Source organism: Natrix helvetica, assembly GCF_964273705.1.
Source record: "Natrix helvetica genome assembly, chromosome: 1".
Classification (NCBI taxonomy): domain Eukaryota; kingdom Metazoa; phylum Chordata; class Lepidosauria; order Squamata; family Natricidae; genus Natrix; species Natrix helvetica.
Window position 1 is genome coordinate 231,577,222 of NC_138548.1, and position 23,472 is coordinate 231,600,693.

Sequence of the window (23,472 nt, forward strand, 5' to 3'; positions counted from 1 at the left end):
TACTATTAGCTTACTTTCCCATCTTCCCTGAGTGACCCTGAGGTCACTCACTTGTGGGGTGCCACAGGGGTCGGTCCTCTCGCCTCTCCTGTTCAACACATATGTGAAGCCGCTGGGTGAGATCATCCGTGGTTTTGGGGTTGAGTACCACCTCTACGCTGATGATACTCAGCTGTACGTTTCAACCCCAAACCACCCCAGTGAGGCTGTCGAAGTGATGTCCCGGTGTTTGGAAGCCATCGGGGTCTGGATGGGGGACAACAGACTCAAACTCAACCCCTCCAAGACTGAGTGGCTGTGGCTACCGGCACCTCGGTTCAGTCAGCTAATTCCAACGCTGGCCATAGGGGGCGAGCAGCTGCCCTCTGTGGAACGGGCGCACAATTTGGGCGTCCTCCTTGATCCCCGGCTGTCAATGGATGATCATGTGGCAGCCGTGGCAAGGGGGGCGTTCCACCAGGTTCGCCTGGTGCGCCAATTGCACCCCCTCCTGGACCGGGATGCCCTACGCACGGTCACTCATGCACTGGTGACGTCTCGCCTGGACTACTGTAACGCTCTCTACATGGGGCTTCCCTTGGGACGCGCCCGAAGACTGCAGCTAGTCCAGAACGCAGCCGCGCGGGCGGTCATGGGGAGTACCAGGTACTCCCATGTGACACCGCTCCTGCGTGAGCTGCACTGGCTGCCTGTGGTCTTTCGGGTGCGTTTCAAGGTTTTGACCACCATCTTTAAAGCGCTCCATGGCATAGGGCCCAGTTACCTGCGGGATCGCGTCCTCCCACATACATCCCTGCGGCCAATTCGCTCTCACAGAGAGGGGCTTCTCCTGGTGCCGTCCGCTAGGCAATGCCAGCGGGCGACGCCAAGGAGTAGGGCCTTCTCTGTGATGGGCCCAACCCTCTGGAATGACCTCCCCCCCGACATTAGAACCACCACCGACTTCCGCTCCTTCCGGCAGAAACTAAAGACTCACCTGTTTCGACTGGCTGGCCTGGCATAATTTCAACGCCTATCTCCTGGCATTTATGTTTTACTGGTTTTTAAGGGCATTATTCTATAGTCTTAATTTTATTGGGATTGGGATCTTAATGTCTGTTTATTTTAATTATTTATTAGCAATACAGTCCTGCATATCTTTTATCCTCCTCTTATCCATCCATCCATTTTATATTTGTATATATATATTCCCCATGTAGTAATTTTAATTGTTTTAATTTTGTTTTCTGACATGGACTGTACACCCCCCCGAGTCCCTTTCGGGAGAGGGGGCGGTCTATAAGCGCTAATAAATTGAAATTGAAATTGAATTCCACATAGTGGTGAACGATCATTCTTTTGGTTTAACGTTTTTATTGAGTTATAAGGTAAAATAAGATACCAAATACAAAAGTAAATAAGAGAATGGAGGGAAGGAAGAGGGGGAAGAGAAGTGAGGAAGGGTAGGGAAAAGAACAATAGCAAGTAGTAGTAAAATGAGCAAGGTTTGTGCAGTAAGAAGTGCACATTATCTTTGAGTAGCTAGCTGGAAAAACATGTTCCTGCTTTGTACAACTGAGCAGAAGAGAACTGGGGATCATGACAGTTGGCAACTTTTGAGGGATGGCGCATAAACTAAGCATGCCTTGCATTCTCGTCTACTGGATCCCTAGACATAAAACAGTATATAAAAGTAGTCCTCGACTTACAGCCATTGGCTTAGTGACCATTTGAAGTTACAATGGCACTGAAAAAAGTAACTTATGGCTGTCGCAGCTTCTCCATGGTCAAAATTTGGATGCTTGGCAACTGGCATGTATTTATGATGGCTGTCCTGTCCATGTAATCACTTTTGGTGATCTTCTGACAATCACTTTTGGTGATCTTCTGACATCTGGGAAGCCAGATGCATTTAACACCTGTATTACTGCCTTAAAAGCTCAGTGATTCACTTAACAACGGTGGCAAGAAAGGTTGCAAAATGGGACAAAATTCACTTAAGAACTGTCTTGCTTAGTCATGGAAATTTTGGCCTTAATTGTGGTTGTAAGTTGAGGGCTACTTGTACCTGTATATTAAGATACAATTTTGGGCTTTGAGTATAAGACACACCAAGATTTTAAAGGGGCAAATTTTTTAAAAAAGTTTTTGCACTCTGCAGACCTCCCCAAAACGGCCCGTTTTTTGTCAAAAAGGGGGTATGCATAGCTTTTATGAGGCCTATAGAGTGCTCCTGGGGGATGGGGTGGGGGCAAAATTGAGCAAAAAATGGCCTGTTTTATTTCTTCCCTCCCCAGCCCCCAGGAGCTCTCTGAAAGCTTTCTACAGGCTCTGCATGGCCACTTTGGTGAAGGGGGTGGGGTTTCAGGAGGCCAAAAAATGCTGTATTCAGTGTATAAGACACACCCAGATTTTCAGCCTCTTTTTTGAGGGAAAAAGGTGCGTCTTATACTCCGAAAAATATGGTATATACCAAGATGCAATCTTTTTGTAGACAGGGTACAACGTTTTACTCAGTGTTAAAATATTTCTGCTTAAAACAAAGCAGCATGGGCCCTGATATATTTAGTTTTGCTTCTAAATCCTGGGGGGAAGGTATTAAAATGAAGTATTTAGACTCCAGGCAACCTCCTCTCGAAAAAGCAAGTCAAGAATTGGGGCATAATTCATAGAAAGTGAATTTTGAAACATGGAACAGCTGTTTATCATCAGGGTACATTTATCTGGACACCATGTATAATCAGTTAGATGCAAATAATCATCAGGAATAGTCCTGCATTCCATGAAAATAACATCCATATCCTCTTATATTCTGCAGAATTTCCTTTTCCATTTTGTTCTTCTTTGTCTGTTTCAGACCTTCAATCTAAGATAAGCCCCCAAAATGTGCAGAATTGGAGGACATAAATTACAAGCAGATTACATTAGCAAGTGAACACATAGCTAAGGATTTATCTCTCCCTTTCGTGCACATCAAAGGCATCAAAGGGAAGAGAAATGTTGGTTAGTTTCATTTTCATGTGCAGGTTTCTCTCAAGATAGACTGAAAAACAGTGCTGCAGTGGGTCAGCAGCCGTGGTGCTTGTCAGCAGAAACTACCCGAGAAAGTGTTAATCATGCAATTTTGGAAAAAAATTGGGGTTGGTAAATTGATATAATGATAGGGCCTCTAAGAAAACTTTTTCTAATAAGATGTGTATTCGGTCAATAGGATAAAGTTAATCGGGGCACTTCCTTGAAGTTAAATACTTCAACTGTACAACTTAATTGCTTTTAAGAAATACGTAAAAGGAAATAGCATTCAATGAAAATGTGTGTTGTAGAGAGAAACAGAGAACAGAGATAATCTATTATGTTTCTCTAATTACAGGACGTTGACTCAAATGAGGCCAGCTCAACTTGGCAATTCTCTACTACTCAATGGGTTGGTGGTGCCCACCAAGTTGGCAGGCTTAAAAATGGATTAGGTAAATTCATGGACAAGACAGAGGCTGTAGTAGGTTGTCTCCAGGACAGGAGTCCTGATTTGCCTTGACATTTTAGAAGCACCTGCCTTCTCTTTTCTGCTTAAAAGAAACTGTAATTATTTTGATTCCGTATTTTCAGAATGACATGCAATTCTGAATTTAGGAAAACTAAGTCGTACACGATAATTGCTTCGCTTGTTACTAGCTTTCAGAAGGACAGAATTCATTTCAGTCTTAACTTTTCCCCTTCAGCTCTTGCCCCAACTTCTTTTTGTTGGCACTGTCTCATAGTTCCATTGTTACTTTTTCTGAATCAATCATTCCTTGCCTTCTGGTTGTTGCTTTTAATTCTGCCGTCCTTAATTCTTCTTTCTCTCTTTCTTTCCCTTATACACCACTGAGTGAAAGCTCAGTGGATTTATAAATTGATTTTCATATATAAATTGTCATGGTGCATCTCAACCGGGCTAAGATTTGCAATCATGGTAAAGCACGTAGATTTTCATTGAAATCACTCTCATTATGGTTAAGGTAAAGGTAAAGGTAAAGGTTCCCCTCACACATACAATTTGCTAGTCATTCCTGACTCTAGGGGGTGGTGTTCATCTTTGTTTCAAAGCTGAAGAGCCAGTGCTTTCCGAAGACATCTCTGTAGTCCTGTGGCCGGCATGACTCAACGCTGAAGGCACACAGAACGTTGTTACCTTCCCACCAAAGGTGGTATCTATTTTTCTACTTGCATTTTTAAGTGCTTTCGAACTGCTAGGTTGGCAGAAACTGGGACAAGTAATGGGAGCTCACTCCATTACACGGCGCTAGGGATTTGAACCGCTGAACTTCCAACCTTCTGATCGACAAGTTCAGCATTTTAGCCACTGAGCCACTGCATCCCACCCACATTATGGTTAAAGAATGTTATATTTTGGAATAAACGTACACATTATTTCCTGCTTTTTTTTTTTTTGCGTTGTTAACCTTTAGTAGATATCCTTTGTGGTTGTGTTTAATCCTTAAATCAATTTATTGCAATCCTGATGTCGGTGGTGTTTTACACATTAGGACCCTGAGTAAACATATATCATAATCAAAGAGACTTTCCTCACCAGGAAACCCCAGCCCTTTCTGTAGTTTTATAATATCTTGGCAAGATAGCAATATGTACCCTGCGTCTTCTTGTTTCCTAGATGGCTAACAAACTGTGTAATATTTATTGTGGTAGAGCAACTATTTTGAGGATGATTGGCATGCATTTCCTCCCTCCCTCTCTCTCCCCCTCCTCTCCCTCCCTCCCTCTCCCTCTCTCTCTCTTTCCTAAAATCCTGATATTTCCCTTAGGAATTAATCAATGACTGAACAAAACTAGTCATGGGGATGCATTTCCCTTGAAAAGGTGAGAACTCAGAACGAAGTGTATATGCCATAGCCCTGTAGTGGCAAGGTAGTCTGATGCCAAAGTAAGTGGAAAGTGACTAAAAGTCAGAGTAAGTAATTGTAAACATTTGCAAATTATAATCACATCAATGTTTTGAATAATGCTCATTGCTGATTGGTCAACTTCCCACAATTTTATCCACATAAAAGCTTCACGGGATAGGTATATGTGTGTGTGTGTGGGGGGGGAATATGCAGACACTCCCCCTTACTCACCTTGTGAACAAACTGCTCAACTCGAGTCTGAAGTCCCCATACTTCAAATTTCACAGATACAAGTTTGTAGGAGCACATAATAGGGTCTTGCGTTTCTCTCCAACCTTCTTTTAATAGGCCTCTCCCAGTCTTCTCTGATTTGAAGCATTTAGGATCCTATTGAGAACAAGGAGACGGAGTGAGCAGCCTAGTTAAGAAACCTACCTTTGAAAGTCCGCAAGCTACGATCACGATTGAGCCCGAAATTTTTGTTGCTAAGTGAGACATTCGTTAAGTGAGAATTTTACCCCATTTTACAACCTTTCTTGCCACATTTGTTAAGTGAATTGCTCTCAGTTGTTCAATTAGTAACACGGTTGTTAAGTGAATCTGGCTTCCCCATTGACTTGGCTTGTCCGAAGGTCACAAAAAGTGATCACATGAACCCAGGACACTGCAGCCGTCATAAATATGAGTCAAATGCCAAGTGTCTGAATTTTCATCACACGATCATGGGATGCCGCAATGGTCTTGTGGGGAAAACCATCATACGTCACTTTTTTCAGTGCCGTTATAACTTCGAATGGTCACTGAATGAACTGTTGTAAGTCAAGGACTACCATCCTAGTAAGAATGGGACTTCACAACCTTATTTCTACCCATGTCAAGAACAATGTTCACTTTGTGTTTCTTTTCTATATTTATTAATATCAGGTCTGGGAGCTGGTTGCTTGGAAAAGCAGACTGGAGATTTTAGCAAAACAGCTGTATTAACCCCAATCCTTATTCTTAAATCACAACTGAAACGTTTTTTCTTAGCCCCATTTAATATTCTCTCTAAATTACATTTGTGAGTTTGGCAGCCACACACATGAAATGAAATAAAATAAAGGGAGGTGTCAGCAAATAAAGAACTGAACCTTGGGAGAAGGCGTTGATTGTCAGGTGAGGTGGTTTTTGTGCACAAGCTACAGCAATAAGTCAATAAACTTTCATGTGTGGATGTGCCTGATGTAGGAGATGACCAGGCTGAGCCTGAGGGCAGGAGTCAAGTACATGGATCAGTTTGAAGACACTATGTCCCTGTAAGAGACCTATTTTTAACTCCCCTTGAAGTCTATTGACTCCTATCTGGAACCAATTTGCCTTGACCATTACCAGTTCAGGTTCTTGTTTATAGGTAGCATGAAATAAAGTTGTAGTTCTTTTGACTCTGTCCTGGCTCCTAACTTCTTGTACCTGATTGCATGAACCCAACTGGACCTCCCTATGTCTTGAGCTGACATTTGCTTAACAACCATGTGATTTGCTTAATGACTTTCTGTAAAAATGGTTGTAAAATCAAAACCGGTCAAATGATGCCTTGACTTACGATCACAATGTTTTACGATCAAAATTCCAGGCTCCACCTGTGGTCATAAGTCAAGGACTACCTGTACCTTCTCGGGTATCAAATAAAAGTAGCTTTGCAATGTTTAGTACACATAGTATAGTTACGTTAAGCTGTACAAGGATCAGGGCAGAGGTAGGATGCTGATTGGGTGCTGAATATTCCAGTTCAAAATTATAAATATAGGCTAAAAATTACCACATTCCAATAAGCTTCTATCAAATATTACTTCTGTTGTGAATATATGCATTCGTTTGGGGCAGAGTAAGATTTACTAACAGGTGAGATCTTTTTGAAAAATTTAACCTGCTTAAATACCCTTTGGGTTAATGGCTAATGTATTGCACATTTCAAATTTGAAATTTCAAGTAGATTTGCAACTAGTTGGGGTCGTTTTGATACCAGATAATTCTCTGTTTTCCATTCTTCACGGGCTCATCTCATTCATAATCCTGACAATCTAAAAGAGCTTCTTCAATGTATTTGGAAGTAGGTTTTCCGAAATATATTTGGCACGTTTCTCTCCTCCACTCCCACACCAAAAATAATTACTTTTGGCAGCTTCTTTTTTTCCCCTTCCCTTTGATTCCAAAGCAAATAAAGCGCAGATAAAGCAGTGCATCTGCTTTGGGAGCGCTCAAGGCTTGAAAGTGCTATTTTAAAACATCCTGTGCTTGGCATCACAATGTACTGAAAACACGGAGTAATTTGTGCTATTTGGAAGGAAAATTATTCCATCGAAATGAGTTTGCCACATAGATTATGTTTGACTGAAGCCCAGAAGGGAGCAAAGGAGAATTCTAACACAAGTGATTGAAAAAGGTCTTTAACATAGTGCTTGCAGAACAATTATAAAGCAAATCTTAAGCTAAACGTAAGTGGGTTGTTTTGCTTTTCACAGGTACTTTTTGACAATAGGGAAAGAACACAGCGAAAAAGATGTCTGTGAGAAAGTTTTAACAAGCTAAAAAATGTCACTGCTCTTGAATGCAACGCCCCGGGATCACATGATCAAGTTTTGCAATCTTCTAACAGGCAAAGTCAATGGGGAAGCCAGATTCACTTAACAACCGTGTTCGTTAACTTAACAACTGCAGTGGTCCAGTTAACGAATGTGGCAAGAAAGGTTGTGCAATGGGGCAAAACGTATGTAATTGTCTCCCTCAGCAACAAAAATTTTGGGCTCAATGGTCATCGTAAGTCGAGGACTACCTGTATTACATTTACCAAGTAGACTTTTACTGTAGGATTTCTTCCCTTTATTAGTGAACTAGGATCTATCTGTACGGATCTGCCAAGTGTATTCAGCTAGCCCAGGGGTGGGCAACCTGAAACACTCAAAGAGCCACAAATTTTCCAATATCCTTCTCCTGGAGTGGGGAGGGAATGGGGATTTTCCAATATCCTTCTCCTGCCACGCCCACCAAGCTACGCCCACAGAACCAGTAGTAAAAAAAATTGAATTTCACCACTGGTATGAACCTTATTAAATACTCTGTAACTTTGATCCATACCATACCAGGAAATCAGGCCTGATATGCATCTTTTTTAAAAAACCTTTATTATTATTTTTTGCAAAAGGGGAAGAGATTTGTGCAAAACTGACAAGAAGAATAAGCTCTGATTGGCTGCTGATTCTGCAACTCCTGTACTGTAAATGTGCAAGGAAGTAAATACACTTATATTTGTGGTGATTATAAATATAGAGAGCCCCTTTCGTGTAGCGGTGAAGGCACCAGGCTAGAAACTGGGAACTGTTGAGTTTTTCCTGCCTTACCCATGAAAGCCAGTGGGTGACTTTGGGCCAACCACTCTCTCTCTCTCAGCCCAATTCACCTCCCAGGCTTGCTATTGTAGGAAAAATAGAAGGAGGAAGGAGTGTTAGGTATCCCAAAGGTGCTTTTTCAAGAGGCAACTGGACCTTTCTTACTTTTCTTTGAAGATGCTTCACTTCACATCCAAGAAGGTTCTTCAGTTCTGAAAAAGCACCTGTTGAAAAGCACCTTTGGGAGAATCATGACTTGGATGACAGAATCTCCATGGAGTGTTAGGTATGTTTGCCACTGTCAGTTTATTTATAATAATAATGAAGGTGGGATATAAATAGATAAATAAATAAGCACACTTCGGAAGAGCCCTGACAAGAAAACTGCAGGGACCAATCCAGGCAAGGACCAAGGACTCAACATTGAGTCGAACGTACACGCATATTTAGAGAGCCAGTTTGGTGTAGTGGTTAAGGCATCAGGTTAGAAACCGAGAGACGGTGAGTTCTAGTCCAGGCCTGGGCACAAAGCCAGGTGGGTGACCTTGGGCCAGTCACTTTCCCTCAGCCTGGAAAACCACTTCTGAAAATCATTGCCAAAAAAGCTGCAGCAACTTGGCCAGGTAGTTTCCCAAGAATAAGACACAACTGAATGTTAGAAAAAATATTATAAATAATCAGAAGAGGCCATTCCAGCCTTGCTTCATTTTCATGGTAAAATCAGGTCCCTTAGCGGCTCTGAGGAAGTCTTGTCTTCTTGAGTTGCCCATAAAAATTAATTAATTTAATTAATTAATTTATTAAACTTCTAGACCGCCCCCTCTCCCCAAAGGGACTCGGGGCGGTGTACAGGTACAAATTTAATAACCATACACTCGATAATATACATAACTAAAATTGAATTAAATATCCCCTGTACAAATTTATAAAAATTAAAACTTAAACCTTAAAACCAAACCATAAAATTTAAAAATACTAACTGAGGTGGGAAAGCTGGAATTAGGCCAGGCCGGCTAGATGAAACAGGTGGGTTTTGAGTTTCCGGCGGAAGGAGCGGAGGTCTGTAGTCGTTCTAATGTCAGGGGGAAGGTCATTCCAGAGGGTTGGGCCCATCACAGAGAAGGCCCTTCCCCTGGGCGCCGCCCGCTGGCACAGCCTAGTGGACGGCACCCGGAGGAGTCCCTCTCTGTGTGAGCGAATCGGCCGAAGGGATGTATTAGTGCCTCTTTTCCTAGGATTATATTTTTACCTGTGTTATCTTAATACGGTGATACTATGCAAATGGATAACTATGGCTGAACGTAATACTGGATGCAACATTCAGCTTCCTGAAAACGTTTATCTTTTCAAATGGAATTTTCATGTGGTTCCTTGAGATTAAAGGAAAACATAGGCGTGTATATGCGCCAGCCATAAAAAAATTAAATAACATTTTTAGTGAACAGGAATGTAGTTAATATGTGTTACACAGTCTCCTCATGGGAGGAGCAACATAAAACAGCGCAAACACAAGGAAAGCAGGAACATAATCTTTATTTGCACAAACTTAACAGCTTTTAAGTTTTTGGTTCCTTAAAGCAAAATGTGGAAAAACAACAACGTAAAGTGAAGAGGTGCTGGTTTTTGCAAACGAAGAACATGCATTTGTTAGCGGCTTTCTCATAGGGCTACTGCCATCCGTACAGTAGCTCAGCACTATTGTTAGAAAAGCTGAACTTCTGTATCCTCTCAAGTTTTGGAAAGTAGGAAGGAATGCTCTTTGTGACTGATTGCTAGCAGCAATATCTATGTCATGTTTACTGTTTTAATCCAACTATTATATTGGGAGTTTAGGTGTGCGAGACTGTGTGAAGGAAACCAAGGAGCAGGAGGCTTAGTACATATGAGAAGAGGCAACCCAAGCCAGTTGTGAAAGCTCTGGAAAGAAAGTGCTTCAAAAAGATTCCACTTTAGCGACCTCACAGTAAGTCTGGCTGGGAATGTTTTCAAGATTAGTATCTAGTAGATTTGCATCCAAGAGGCCTTTCTGAAATCCGAGTGATTTCTTCGTTTCTTTGGTTTGCCAACTATGTGAGGCTGGTCAACATGCCATTCAAATTCCAATGTTTGGAGTGGCATTTAAGAGGAAGGAAAGGTCGCATTTGACAATTTTGGGCTATTTTCGGCAACTATGAATGAGTTCAGTAAAATTTTGTTGACCCATCTCCAGAATGTCTTCTCTCCTTCCTCTGTGTTCAAGATGCAATACAGGACTCAGAGGTTTCTTTTCTTCTACCAGGAGAGAGTCATAAAGCTGTTTTAATAGTGAAGGGACTGACTGTGTTCCTACCGCTGTGCAGGTAATCCTTGGTTAAGCCAGCAGCAGCCATTCGAAGCTATGAAGGCACTGAACAATAGTCCTCAAAGTTCCGGCTGTCCGAGACACCCCACACTCACATAATCACAACTGGGATTCTTGGCAAGTGGCTCACACTTATGACGGTTGCAGTTTTCTGCAGTCCTATGATGGTTGTTTTTGAGCTTCCCTGCTGGCTTCCTACAAGCAAATTCAATGGGGAAACCGACAAAGAAGATCGCAAGTTGCTCCTTTAAGTTGCCCCCATTTTCACTGCTCTTTCTCCCGAGTACCCCAACTACAGCATAGATCCATGGTGTACATCCATAGCATCTTCTGCCCACACTTTATAGTTCATACATGCCTGGCCACAATGGCATGGTGCTGCAGTAGCCACCAATGCCCCTTCATGCAACTGGCAAGAGCCACTTCCGGCCCCACCATGCATCTGCTACAGCAGGCACTTAGCTGCCCACTACAGGCCTCCTTGCAGGACTTGCAACTTCCTGCAGCTTCTCCACTGATTTTGCCTGCTGGAAGCTGGTAGGAAGTTGGAAGGAGGTCCTCGCTTAACAACTTATTATGCCTTGGGGACTGCCTGGATTGCCGTGGCTATCATATATGTAGTTATATAACATTGTACATGATGACCGCACTCAACGTGTAGTTCTCAATGGAACTGCATCTACATGGAGGGAAGTATGCAGTGGAGTACCCCAAGGCTCTGTTTTAGGCCCAGTACTCTTCAACATCTTCATCAATGATTTGGATGAGGGAATAAATGGGGAACTCATCAAATTTGCAGATGATACCAAGCTGGCAGGAATAGCCAACACTCCAGAAGATAGGCTTAAGATACAGAAGGATCTTGACAAACTTGAACATTGGGCACTATCTAATAAAATGAAATTCAATGGTGAAAAGAGTAAGGTTCTACATTTAGGCAACAAAAACGGAATGCACAGGTACAGTATAGGTGATACCTTACTCAGTAGTAGTAACTGTGAAAGGGATCTTGGAGTCCTAGTGGACAACCATTTAAATATGAGCCAGCAGTGTGCAGCAGCTGCCAAAAAAGCCAACACAGTTCTAGGCTGCATCAACAGAGGGATAGAATCAAGATCACGTGAAGTGTTAATACCACTTTATAATGCCTTGGTAAGGCCACACTTGGAATACTGCATTCAGTTCTGGTCGCCACGATGTAAAAAAGATGTGGAGACTCTAGAAAGAGTGCAGAGAAGAGCAACAAAGATGATTAGGGGACTGGAGACTAAAACATATGAAGAACGGTTGCAGGAACTGGGTATGTTTAGCTTAAGAGAAAGAAGGACTAGGGGAGACATGATAGCATTATTCCAATATCTCAGAGGTTGCCACAAAGAAGAGGGAGTCAAACTATTCTCCAAAGCACCTGAGGGTAGAACAAGAAGCAATGGGTGGAAACTAATCAAGGAGAGAAGCAACTTAGAACTGAGGAGAAATTTCCTGACAGTGAGAACAATTAATCAGTGGAACAGCTTGCCTCCAGAAGTTGTGAATGCCCCAACACTGGAAGTCTTTAAGAAGATGTTGGATAGCTATTTGTCTGAAACGGTATAGGGTTTCCTGCCTAGGCAGGGGGTTGGACTAGAAGACCTCCAAGGTCCCTTCCAACTCTACTATTGTATTATTGTATTGTACTTACTAATGGGAATTCTGGTCTGAGTTACCATTGTTGAATGAGAATTACCTGTAATGCATTCTTTCTTTTAAGAGAGCTAACCTGCTTAGCCCTGGTTCTTATAATCAGGGCTTTGAGACATTTTAATAGAAGTTGCACGTGAGCCTGCCAGCAAGTGAATGGGCCCTACAGTTTGGAAGGGGGGAGGGTTCATCTCCTATTGCAGGAACACAGCATGCTGTCCCAGAATACACTTGGCATCTACAGTATCTGTATATTTATAGGACAGAACGAAAAATATCAGAAACTCATATGTGGACATCATAGGAGGTATTTTTTAAAAAAATAAGTTGTAGCCATAGGATTTCTGATCTTGAGTGAAATATCAAATTTCAATAGTTACCGTATTTTTCAGAGTATAAGACGCACCAAGGTTTTGAAGAGGCAAATTAAAAAAAAGTTTTTGCACTCTGCAAACCTCCCCAAAACGGCCCGTTTTTCATGAAAAGTGCTCCACTGGGCTGGGGAGGTAAAATTCAGCAAAAAACAGGCCGTTTTTTTGCTCATTTCTGCCCTCCCCAGCCTGCAGGAGCTCTCTAAAAGCTTCCTAGAGGCTCATTATGGCCATTTTGGTGAAGGGGGTGGGGTTTCAGGAGGCAAAAAATGCTGTATTCAGTGTATAAGACGCACCCAGATTTTCAGCCTCTTTTTTAAAAATGTGATTGTGAGTCCCTTTTAAGAGAAGAAGCAGTCCACTCCCACAATGCTCTGCCTTCTTGCTAACATAAGGAGTGCACTCAGTGAATTGGTTGTTAAACCGGTAGGATCCCATCCCTGGCTAGTTGGCCTTTGATGACCCAGGAAGTTAGAGAGGCCTTTGGTCTGCTCTAATAGAGTCTTTCTCATGTGCTTTAAATTCAACACAAATGTACGATCCAAATTATCACACCTCTGCATATGATATGTAGGAATATTTCTTGGTGCCAGCTCGTAGCATGATTTTGAAAACAATAATAGCCGAACTACTCGAGAATGGGAACATTCGCCGCAAGCTATCTTCGGTGTTTCCATGAGTTACTTGCACAATATAAGTCAAAATCATTGCGTCCTTTACTTACTTCTGATTCCTTGTAATAGCGCTCAGGAATTTCATCACAGGCAATATCAATGAAGCAGACTTCTCGGTCAAGATCTTTGGCTTCATTATCAAATATCTGCAAGATTTAAAACAAAAGCACTTAAATTATTTAATAGACGCACATATTCTGAAGCTAAACTCTGTGAACGTTGTGTACTGCACAACTTGTTTCAAGGAACAAAACTACTAGTTTCAAAAGTGGCAGAATATGTTCTTGGTCTTGGTTCCTAATTATAGCTTAGCTGTACACAAATTATACAGGTTGCAGGCAATAACTTCAATGCACAGACCCAAATTTACTTCCTGCCTCTGACCAGTTTTCCATGTTATTCTCATAAGTGATAGAATGAAAACGTGATTTAAGAGGTAAGATGGGGAAAAAAACTCAAGAGGCAAGCAGCCCTTTCCTAGCCCTTTCAGAATAAAGGTAAAGGTTTCTCTGTCCAGTTGTGTCTATCTCTAGCGCACGGTGCTCAACTCAGTTTCTTGGCCAAGGGAACCAGTGTTGTCCAAAGACATTTTCTGTGGTCATATGGCCAGCATTGCTACATGAAGTGGTACCTATTTATCTATTCACATTTACATGTTTTCAAAACGCTAGGTGAGCAGAAGCTGGGGCAAGTACCAGGAACTCATCCTATTATGCAGCGCTCGAGTCTCAAACCTGGCCTGTCAGCTTTCGAGCTGACAAGCTAACCGCTGAGCCACCACACTCCCTTTCTGAGTAAACCTATTGTTATTCTCCATTTCGATGACCTTGATATACAGTATGCTTATAAAATGTTAACACTATTTTCGAATGAATAAATACATGTTGTACAATCCGCAACTTCTGGGCTAAAAAGAATGTTCCAATTGGATTGGATTATATTTTGATAGTGATTGTTTCCTGATTCCTTATTCGTACTCTATGACTATCATTAAGTGCTGTACCTTATGATTCTTGACGAATGTATCTTGTCTTTTTATGTACACTGAGAGCATATGAACCAAAGACAAGTTCCTTATGTGTCCAATCACACTTGGCCAATAAAGAATTCTATTCTATTCTATTTGTGAGGAGCAGAGGCCACTGAAAATTCACAGAATTTGCTTCATTTATTTCTTGTAAAGCTGCCTCATCTTTCCCAACCTCTGATGTGTCACTCATTCCAGCAGAAGGCTAACCATTAGCCCTAATCAGCCAGTCCTTCTGAGCAACGGGCTCTGATATCAAGATAGCCCATTATCCATGGAAAGCAAATCAAATATTCCTGGCATTCAGAATTGCCTTTTTGCCCTCTCTTCCTGGCTAAGTAACTGTTATACGTAGATAGAGCAAAGGCCTCTAAACACTTTTCTCAAGGGAATCTTCTTGCAATTTCTTTCCATGGGGCTGCCCTTGAAGTTGATTTGGAAGGTACAAATGGTGAGACTGGTGACAGCAAATGAACAGAATAATCCCAAATACTGTGAGATTCTATTCTGGGTAGCGGTTATTACCCGTACAAATATTGATTGTTCAGTACCTTCAGGACCATTTGCTCCAGGGAGAATCGGTGGGTCAAACATATGCTGCCTGATATGGGATGCTTACCACTCCCTGAATATTAAGGGAACAGGAGCCTAGATCAGTGTTTCTCAAACTTGGCGACTTTAAGTCCTGTGGACTTCAACTCCCAGAATCCCCCAGCCAGCATAGCTGGCTGGGGAATTCTGGGAGTTGAAGTCCACAGGACTTAAAGTCGCCAAGTTTGAGAAACACTGGCCTAGATGAAGGCCTTTTCAATTATAACCTCCTTGCTCTAGAATAGGCTGTGCCTGGTTAGAACTCTTAAGGAAGCCTGTTGAGGCAGTTCTTCTATAAAAACTTTGGACTGGAATCTATTTACTATTTTGTAACTTTATTGCACCTTCTATGGCTTCATCGGATGATACAATCACCCAGAATTGTCAGCTGAGATAGCACACAAATAACAATGAAACTAAATTAAACTAAACTCCTTTCGTTGAATCAAATGATTTATTTTTAGTTTTTCTATTCCTTCCTTCCTGCTGTTTAACAACAACAAAAAAAAGAAGTTAAATCTATATTGGCTTTTCAACGTACCCATTTGCAAACATTCAAAGCACTGTGCACGCATTGGATAGGTATGGATGACCAATCTCATCACCACTTTGTAAAACGGTACCTTGTCTTGTAGGGAGGCAGTAGGTCATTGGTTAAATATGAATGTCTGATGAGAGATTTGAGTTACAGATCATCAGCCTAGCAGCTGTATGGCAAAGAACTCTGCTCTCCGTAAGGTATTGCTTTCATCTTCCCGATCAATTTTAAATGGATCCTAAATCTAATAGATTTCACTCCTGGGATGTCTAAAGTTTTTATTCATGTATAATTTACTCTTCTATTCAGGTTGAGGTTTAATCTCTTAGCTTGAAACGCTCTCTGCTGTGACAACGTAGCCTGTGCATTTTTGCTTTGATTAGTTTATCTAACATTTTATTGTATTTTAAATCATTTTAGAGCGCACTTTTTGCTTTGATATTGTGAAATTTATTAAAGTAAATAAATAGCTACATCAGAAGTAAGAAATGGAGCTATTTATATACTAAAAATATGGATAATTATTGCTTCTAGCCAAATATTCTCTGAAATATTTAAGTCTGTAGAGGGGATAATTTCATTAATTATGCAGTTGAGCTGGGGATATTTAAAAGTGTTTGTTTGTTTTTTTTTAAAAAAAGAAGATTAAAGTTCATGGGGGGAAAGCAGGCGGCTTTCCAACCGACTTTTTTTGTGCTGGCAAAAAGCAGAAAGCAAATGGCAAGAACATTCTGTGTTCTTAACAATGTCAGGATTGTAGAACAGACCCATAAATATTATGATATGAAAGAGAAATTAGAGAGGCTTGCTTTTCGAAAGTAATGTAATATAGCAATATAAAACACCTATGACTAAACCAAATCAAGAATTCTCAAGAATCAAAAGTGAATTATAAATTATAACCTTTATAAAAATGTCAGCCATTTCTTTTTTATTATTATTATTATATTTACAAGGCTATTTGACCAGTATCGATGGTAATAAAATCCAGTGGGGGCTCACACTAGAAGAAAAGGAAGAAAGCAATTTTTGCACATTCTCTCGTTTCCATTCTCGTATGTTCTGGAACATTCCTCATCTTTTCCAGAGCAGATTTTTAGGAAGCTTAGGGGAATTGACTTAAATTGCCTTGTTCTTTAGCAGAAGTGGTCAAAGGTAGTCTGAATCAGTTTTTTTATTGCACAGTCAAGATAGAATTTGGACCAACAGATCAAATACCATACAGACAGAAATATAAGACTAACAGAATAATAGAATAACAGAGGTGGAAGGGATCTTGGAGGTCTTCTAGTCAACCCCCTGCTCAGGCATGAAACCCTATACCTTTTCAGACAAATGTTTGTCCAATCCCTTCCAGTGTTGAAGCATTCACAAATTCTAGAGGCAGGTTGTTCCACTGGTTAATTGCTCTAATTGTCAGGAAATTTCTCCTTAGTTCTAAATTGCTTCTCTCCTTGATTAGTTTCCATCCATTGCTTCCTGTCCTGCCTTCTGGTGCTTTGGAGAATAGCTTGGCTCCCTCTTCTTTGGGGCAGCCCCTGAGATATTGGAACACTGCTATCATGTCACCCATAGTCGATTACAACCCATTTTTTATTAATCCAAATGAAATTTAGCTGTGACCCCTGAACGTTGCTGACAGAGGAACTATACGATTTGACAAGAACTCTGTTATATTAGTAGAATATAAAATAAAGTGCTGCCATTAAAAATAAATCCCGGAAAGGCTGTTAATTTTAATTCAAGTCACACACATAAAGTCTTCAGGTTGCATTCCCCGTGTTCCTAAATCAGTTCATTATGATTAGGATCCATCTTTTACAATATATTAAAAATTGCATTAATGAGAGAAAAGATTCTCTGAGCTAATAAATATTTTTAATCTTAACTGCTAACGTCCGTCAACAGACTCCAAATGAAATATAATAATCCAAACTGAGAGGTTTCCCCCCCCCCCGCCCACTCTAGCCTAGATTAATGCACAGGTTGCCTCAGTTTTCTCAAGAGTAATTTTTATATTTGCATATACTGCCAGCTACTCCCCAAATACTGTATTATCACATGTAATACAGTAATGTAACCAGTGGTGGGATTCAGCCACTTGGCACCACTTTGGGAGAACTGGTTGTTAAGTTTCTGAGCAGTTTGGTGAACTGGTTGTTGGAAGAAATCACAAGGGCAGAGAACTGGCTGTTAAATGATTTAAATCCTACCACTGAATTCTGGTCCTCCCAAGGGACAATAAATAAACAGCGGATCAAAGCTTTAAAAGGCTATTTCTGTGGCTTCGAGAGCGTTGTTCTCTTTTCTCATTACCTATAATGTATTATACTAATAAGATGTAACAAGATTAGAAATGTATAGTATCTATGATTGTCTTCTTACCGTTTAGCATTCAAGGGTGCAGATCCTGCTTACTTTTGCTCTGTGCTCATTTAGCTTTTACTACTAATCGATCAATGCGTAAGAGGAGGAGGGGAAGGTATTAGCAGGTTAGTTGTAGAGACGGGTATTGAATAGAACCGTGACAAGTGATTCTTTGGAAGGGCAGATACTGAAGCTCAAATACTGTGGCCATCTAATGAGAAGCAAGGACTTATTTGAAAAAAAAAAATCCAGATATTGGGAAAGATTGAAGGCAAAAGGAGAAAGGGATGGAAGAGGATGAGATGATTGGATAGTGTCATTGACACAATGAAAATGGATTTGGATAAACTCCGGGAAACAGTGGAGGACAGGGGGAGGGGGGTCTGCATGCAAAGTCCATGTGATTGTGAAGAGTTGGACATGACTTAGCAACTGAACAACAACAACAAATGACAACTGACCGGCTCAAGGTTGCTCAGCTGGCTTCTGTGCCTAAAAGAAGACTAGAATCTAGATTTCCTCATGACTACGCCAGCATCTTAATGACTACACTATATCATCTCTCTAGCATATTCCACACTTACTAATTAAAATAAAACTTAACAAAAGAAGCATTATTATTAATACATGTTTGATTAAATATTACTATTGTTTCTAATGGGTTTCCTGCCTAGGCAGGGGTTTAGACTAGAAGACCTCCAAGGTCCCTTCCAACTCTACTACTATTGTATTATTGTATTGTATTGTAATGGACTTTAGACTTTTTAAAAAGGCCTTTGTTTAAGAGCATTTCCACACCACCAGCATTTCCAATCCCAAAGTAATTGTAGGAAACGATCTATCATCATCTTTCTCTTCTGCCAATTTTGAAACACAAAGAACGCACAGAGAGCACCATCAATTTGGACTCTTTCCTTACAAATGACCAGTAGATGAGTTTTAAAAATAATATCTGGATCTGTGTTCGCTCTAGTCCTGCAACAATCGTCTCCTTGTTGTTACTACTTTACACATAACAATGATGTGAAATTAATTGCTAGGGCTTCTCTTGCCACAGTTTTCAGTATACACTATACGTGTGGCTGGCCAGAAAAAAGAAAATCAAAGCGGAGAGGTTGCATAGTTTGAGCTACAACATGTCTTATCTGTATTTGCCATTAATCTAAACCTAGGTGCCCTGGGGTTGCACATGAGCTGTTTCATTTCTTGCAGCCATTTCCCTAGGCACCTGTCAAACTGTCTGCTTTGCCTGATTCTTTAAAAAAAAAAGCTAGTAACAAAAAAAACAAAACCAAATTAGATTCTTTAGCATCAAAAAGCAGAGGTGCTGGCACATTGCAAAGCAAAATGTCTTACTGGAATAGCAGCTTCATTTCTAAGGCAGCCCCTGCATTCCGCATGTGCCTTAAGGCCTTACGTGGTACAAAAACAGTCCAAGCCAACAGACAGAGGGGGCCTCAGGCTCCCCTTTAACTCACATCCTCAACATATGCGATGGCAAATCTGGACTCAGTGGTAAATCACACATATTCTGGCTTGACCCATCCCCTTTGCATAAGATTGCTGGGCACAGCTTGCTTAGAGCAGCATGTTCACATTGCAGCCAGGAATAAAAAGCCGCATGCATCTGGCTGGATATTGCTAGTTCCAACTCTTGGTTGCTTTTCTCCCTGATGGTTCAGAATCATGCCTTCTTCCCCCTCATATCTTCAGAATTAAAGGATACTTGATGCTTTGTGGCTGTAAAACTGTACAGGTATTGAATTTACCCAAGTCCCGGACTGGAAACTGCCAATTCCTGTCTCACCTGCCTCAAACCTTACACCTAGTTGTTCAGGATCCTAATGGGAGTTATAGTGAAGGAGGGTTACAGAAGGCATGGGGGGGGGAGAGAGATAGCTAACACCCCTGCTGTTATGCCCTCTCTTCCACTGCTGCTCCTGCATTAGTCATAATTTCAGGCAGCAACAGTACTTCTGCCAATTTGCAATGTTTCCTCTCCTTACTTGGGGAAGGCATGCTATAAGCCCATGTCAGAGAGTACAGACCAGAAAATAAGTTCACGTTAGTTAGATTTATTCACTGGATTTCATAGGTCTCATTTGGTAAACTTACGGTTAAGAGTAAAATATATATACGGCTAATATACAGAATCTTGGAAACCAAATACACCAGGACTCTAGCATTCATTCAGTAGAGAATTCATTAAGGGGGGATTTCCGAGAGCTATTTGAATCACTTTTCTCCAGGAAAAAAAAAAGGAGCTAACCATCTTCAATCCTGAAATATCCATCTGCTTATTTCTGAGGTTTTAAGATACTCCTATTTTATTCCCAGCCCCAGAGTTTTAGTGTGCAGTGACTGAGGAATAGGGGAGATTCTTGCAGAGCTTGAACCAATGGAGCAAATCCTGCTTCCTGCTTCCTCCACTCTGCCCTAAATTTAGAGGGGGCCCAGTGCCTGAAAACTTTAATCATTGGGGAACCCCATCCAAAGGGGCCAAAAACCTCTACTTTGCCCCAGCAGAAGGTGTCCCATGAAATGGGAGCCACTATTGAGAAAGCCTGTCACCAATAAGCCACATCTCATAAAACTCAGGCGTGGGGAGTCATACAAGTGGCCCCCTCTGTCTGGACTGGTTGGGCAGATTTGATTTTGGCAAAGTCTTGAAAGGATCCCTTGGTCACCGAGATCCCCAAGGCTGAACTGTAAAGAGGATATGCCCTTTAAAGGGGATAATCAGCATTTTCAACTGGAAGCTACTGGCAATTGATGGAATGAACGTCTGAATGGGTGTTATCTCATTTGATGAAGCTATCAGGAGTTTAAGCTATGACATTTTATACCAAGTATAGCTTTTGTGTATAGCTTTTGAGTTGTCCCTGAAAACCACTTCATGGATAGCAGCAATCCATCCAGGCTATTATCACCAGGCCATCTTGATTCAGGTAGAGTTGCAACCAGTATTCTACCTAAAGGTTGACAAAGTCCTTGCAGGTCACGGCTTTTACTTGATGTTTAAAAAGGGACCACAGGAGCAGAACAACCAATGTCTGTTGGGTTTACGAAAGCCCCCAGAGTAACTATGGGACCAGAATGTTACAAGATCACCATAATCTACCAAGATTATGATCTACCAAGCAAATCTGTCCTGGAGGGATTTAACCTGGGCTTGTTTTGCCTAGATAGTTGTTCATTTGGTGCTTAAACAACCATTTAATGAAGATTTCTACTTTCAGTCAAGGAAAAATAACACAGACTACCCATTTCAATTCATAACTTCTCTGAGTCCTTTGTACACTAGCACACAACAGCTGATCCCCCTCTCCTTATAGATAACATGGCTGGGTTTACTGAGCAGATTGTAATTTCTTTAGTGTTAGGTTTATGACATTAATCCTTCCAATTGTTACTTAATAAATAGCTTGTGGTTAAGGCACAATATATGAATCACATTGGTGAGTGAATTCACTCATTAAATTCACACAACTAAGCCATAATGTTGTTATATGGTTTTGGTTTAATTGTTTAATACATTGTATGAATCAGGCCATTCTGGTTTTAAAATCATGACTTTTAGACTAGAAAGTTAGATGAGTCCAGCCAAATAGTAATTTACTGAACAAATCATGGTTAAGCAAACCATGGCACTGTTATTTACTATATAATTATTTGCTATATAGTTTCTTTCTTTCTTTCTTTCTTTCTTTCTTTCTTTCTTTCTTTCTTTCTTTCTTCCCTTTCTTCCTCTCTCTCTCTCTCTCTCTTCCTTCCTTTCTCTCTCTTTCTTTTTCTATCTCTCTGTCTGTCTGTCTCTCTCTCTTAACTCAAAGTGTTGTTGTGGGGGAAATAATAGGGGGAAGATGTGTTGAATATGTTCTATGCCTTGAGTTATTTGTAAAAAATTATAAAGGCAGGATATAAATAAATAAAATATAAAAATCCAGTCAGTGAGACACAATTTTCATGAACATTTTCCTGTGATTTTTTTTTTTTTTGTATGGTAGAAGTAAATTAAGGCAAGCTGCTTAGAGCTCTGGTCTGCATAAGAGGTACATAATGACTTTCATCCACCATTTAAAAGATGAGTAATGTATGAATTGAGGCTTAAGCTCTTGAAATTCCAGCCTTCTACTCAGAGTTTGTCATCAGTGTCTTGATTTGAAAAACATCATTTACAGATAACTGTTTGTGCTCTTCTAATTGAACAGGGACAGCTCACTGAACTGTTTAGTTTATATAAAAGAAAACTAATATTCAACAGAAAGGTCTAAGATTGGCTTGCCAGCCAACCAGCACTAATTGCTCATAGCAATTCATTCAGGCTGCTGGGAACTTGCTGTGACCCTCTTCACAATGTTATGTGTTCCCTGAAAGAATTCAATATACAGCATGAAGCACTTAAGATGGTCAGCTTAGAAAGAAACCATAACCTTGCTGGGAAGCTCTCTTGGATGATGGGAGTACAAATCAGAAATACTGATATTGTTTTATACGTCATAAATGAGCTGTAATAAACTGGAGAATTTTTCTTATACAGTACACGTTAAAGGTAGACTTATAAATCATACATTTAGTGATAGTTTGAAGTTACTGAAAAAAAGTGACTTATGACTGTTCTTCATATTTATGACTGTTGCAAGCATCCCCATGGTCACGTGATCAAAATTCAGCCGCTTGGCAACTAGCTCATATTCATGATAATTGCAGTGTCCTGGGGTCATGTGATCACCTTTTGTGTCCTTCTGACAAGCAAAGTCCATGGGGAAGTCAGATTCACTTAACAACTGTGTTACTAACTTAACAACTGTCGCGATTCACTTAATACCTGTGGCAAGAAAGATCATAAAATGGAGTAAAACATTTTACTTAACAACTGCCTTGCTCAGCAATAGAAATTCTGGGCTCAATGTTTGTAAGTTGAGGACTAGCTGTATTCCACAGTATCAGTCCTCCCAATCATAAAAGATACTCAACATTCTGTGCTAATGAGAACCCACCATATTAATGGACCTAGTTTGGGTTCCATAAAGATTTATTTTCTCACTTATGAGATTAAATCAACTGAAGACCAATTTTACCAATTTGCATTAAGTGAAACATTAAAACCTTGAATTAGAAAAATACACGTCAACAATATTTAAGGGATTAGGTTAGGAAAAGAAGGTATTTGGCAGAAATCTGACACAGAAGGATATGAGACGTGACAATGAGCCAACGCTGGAAAGAATACCAGGGCTTTATGCCAGGCAGAGGTTTTGCAGACCTGAACGTGCACTTCAATGTCAGGGGGAAAATGTTTGAATGTCAAAAAGTTTATTGTATGTTTTGTTGATCCAGATAAAACATGATAAAGTGGATTCGTCCGCGTCATGGAAAGCCTTGCATAAGTGCGGACTTCCAAGTTGCTTTCTTGTATGCTCTAAGAATGGCATATGATGGAAATAAAACATTAGTGCGAATCAGTGCTTAGCAAATGGTCCAATGCTGAGCAGGGAGGATGTCAAAGATGTGGAATGTCTGCACTCTGCAGGATCCCTTGGTCACCGAGATCAAAGGTTTAAGTCTTCTGGGCTTTCAGACTTGTACTGGAGTCCATTGTCTACAGAGAAGTTCCCTGAGGACAGGCTCTAGTACGCGTCCGAAAGCTTGGAAG

General features: G+C 40.7%; 1 protein-coding gene across 1 annotated transcript in view; it reads right to left on the reverse strand.

Annotated features, from left to right (window-relative positions):
- PITPNC1 (phosphatidylinositol transfer protein cytoplasmic 1) overlaps positions 1-23,472 on the reverse strand; it is a 179,204-nt gene that overhangs the window by 16,691 nt on the left and 139,041 nt on the right. Inside the window, exons 6-7 of the mRNA XM_081934410.1 lie at positions 13,344-13,439; positions 5,094-5,249 (exon numbers count right to left, since the gene is read on the reverse strand). Of these exons, the coding sequence (XP_081790536.1) occupies positions 5,094-5,249; positions 13,344-13,439 (252 nt within the window). The remainder of the gene's footprint in view (positions 1-5,093; positions 5,250-13,343; positions 13,440-23,472) is intronic.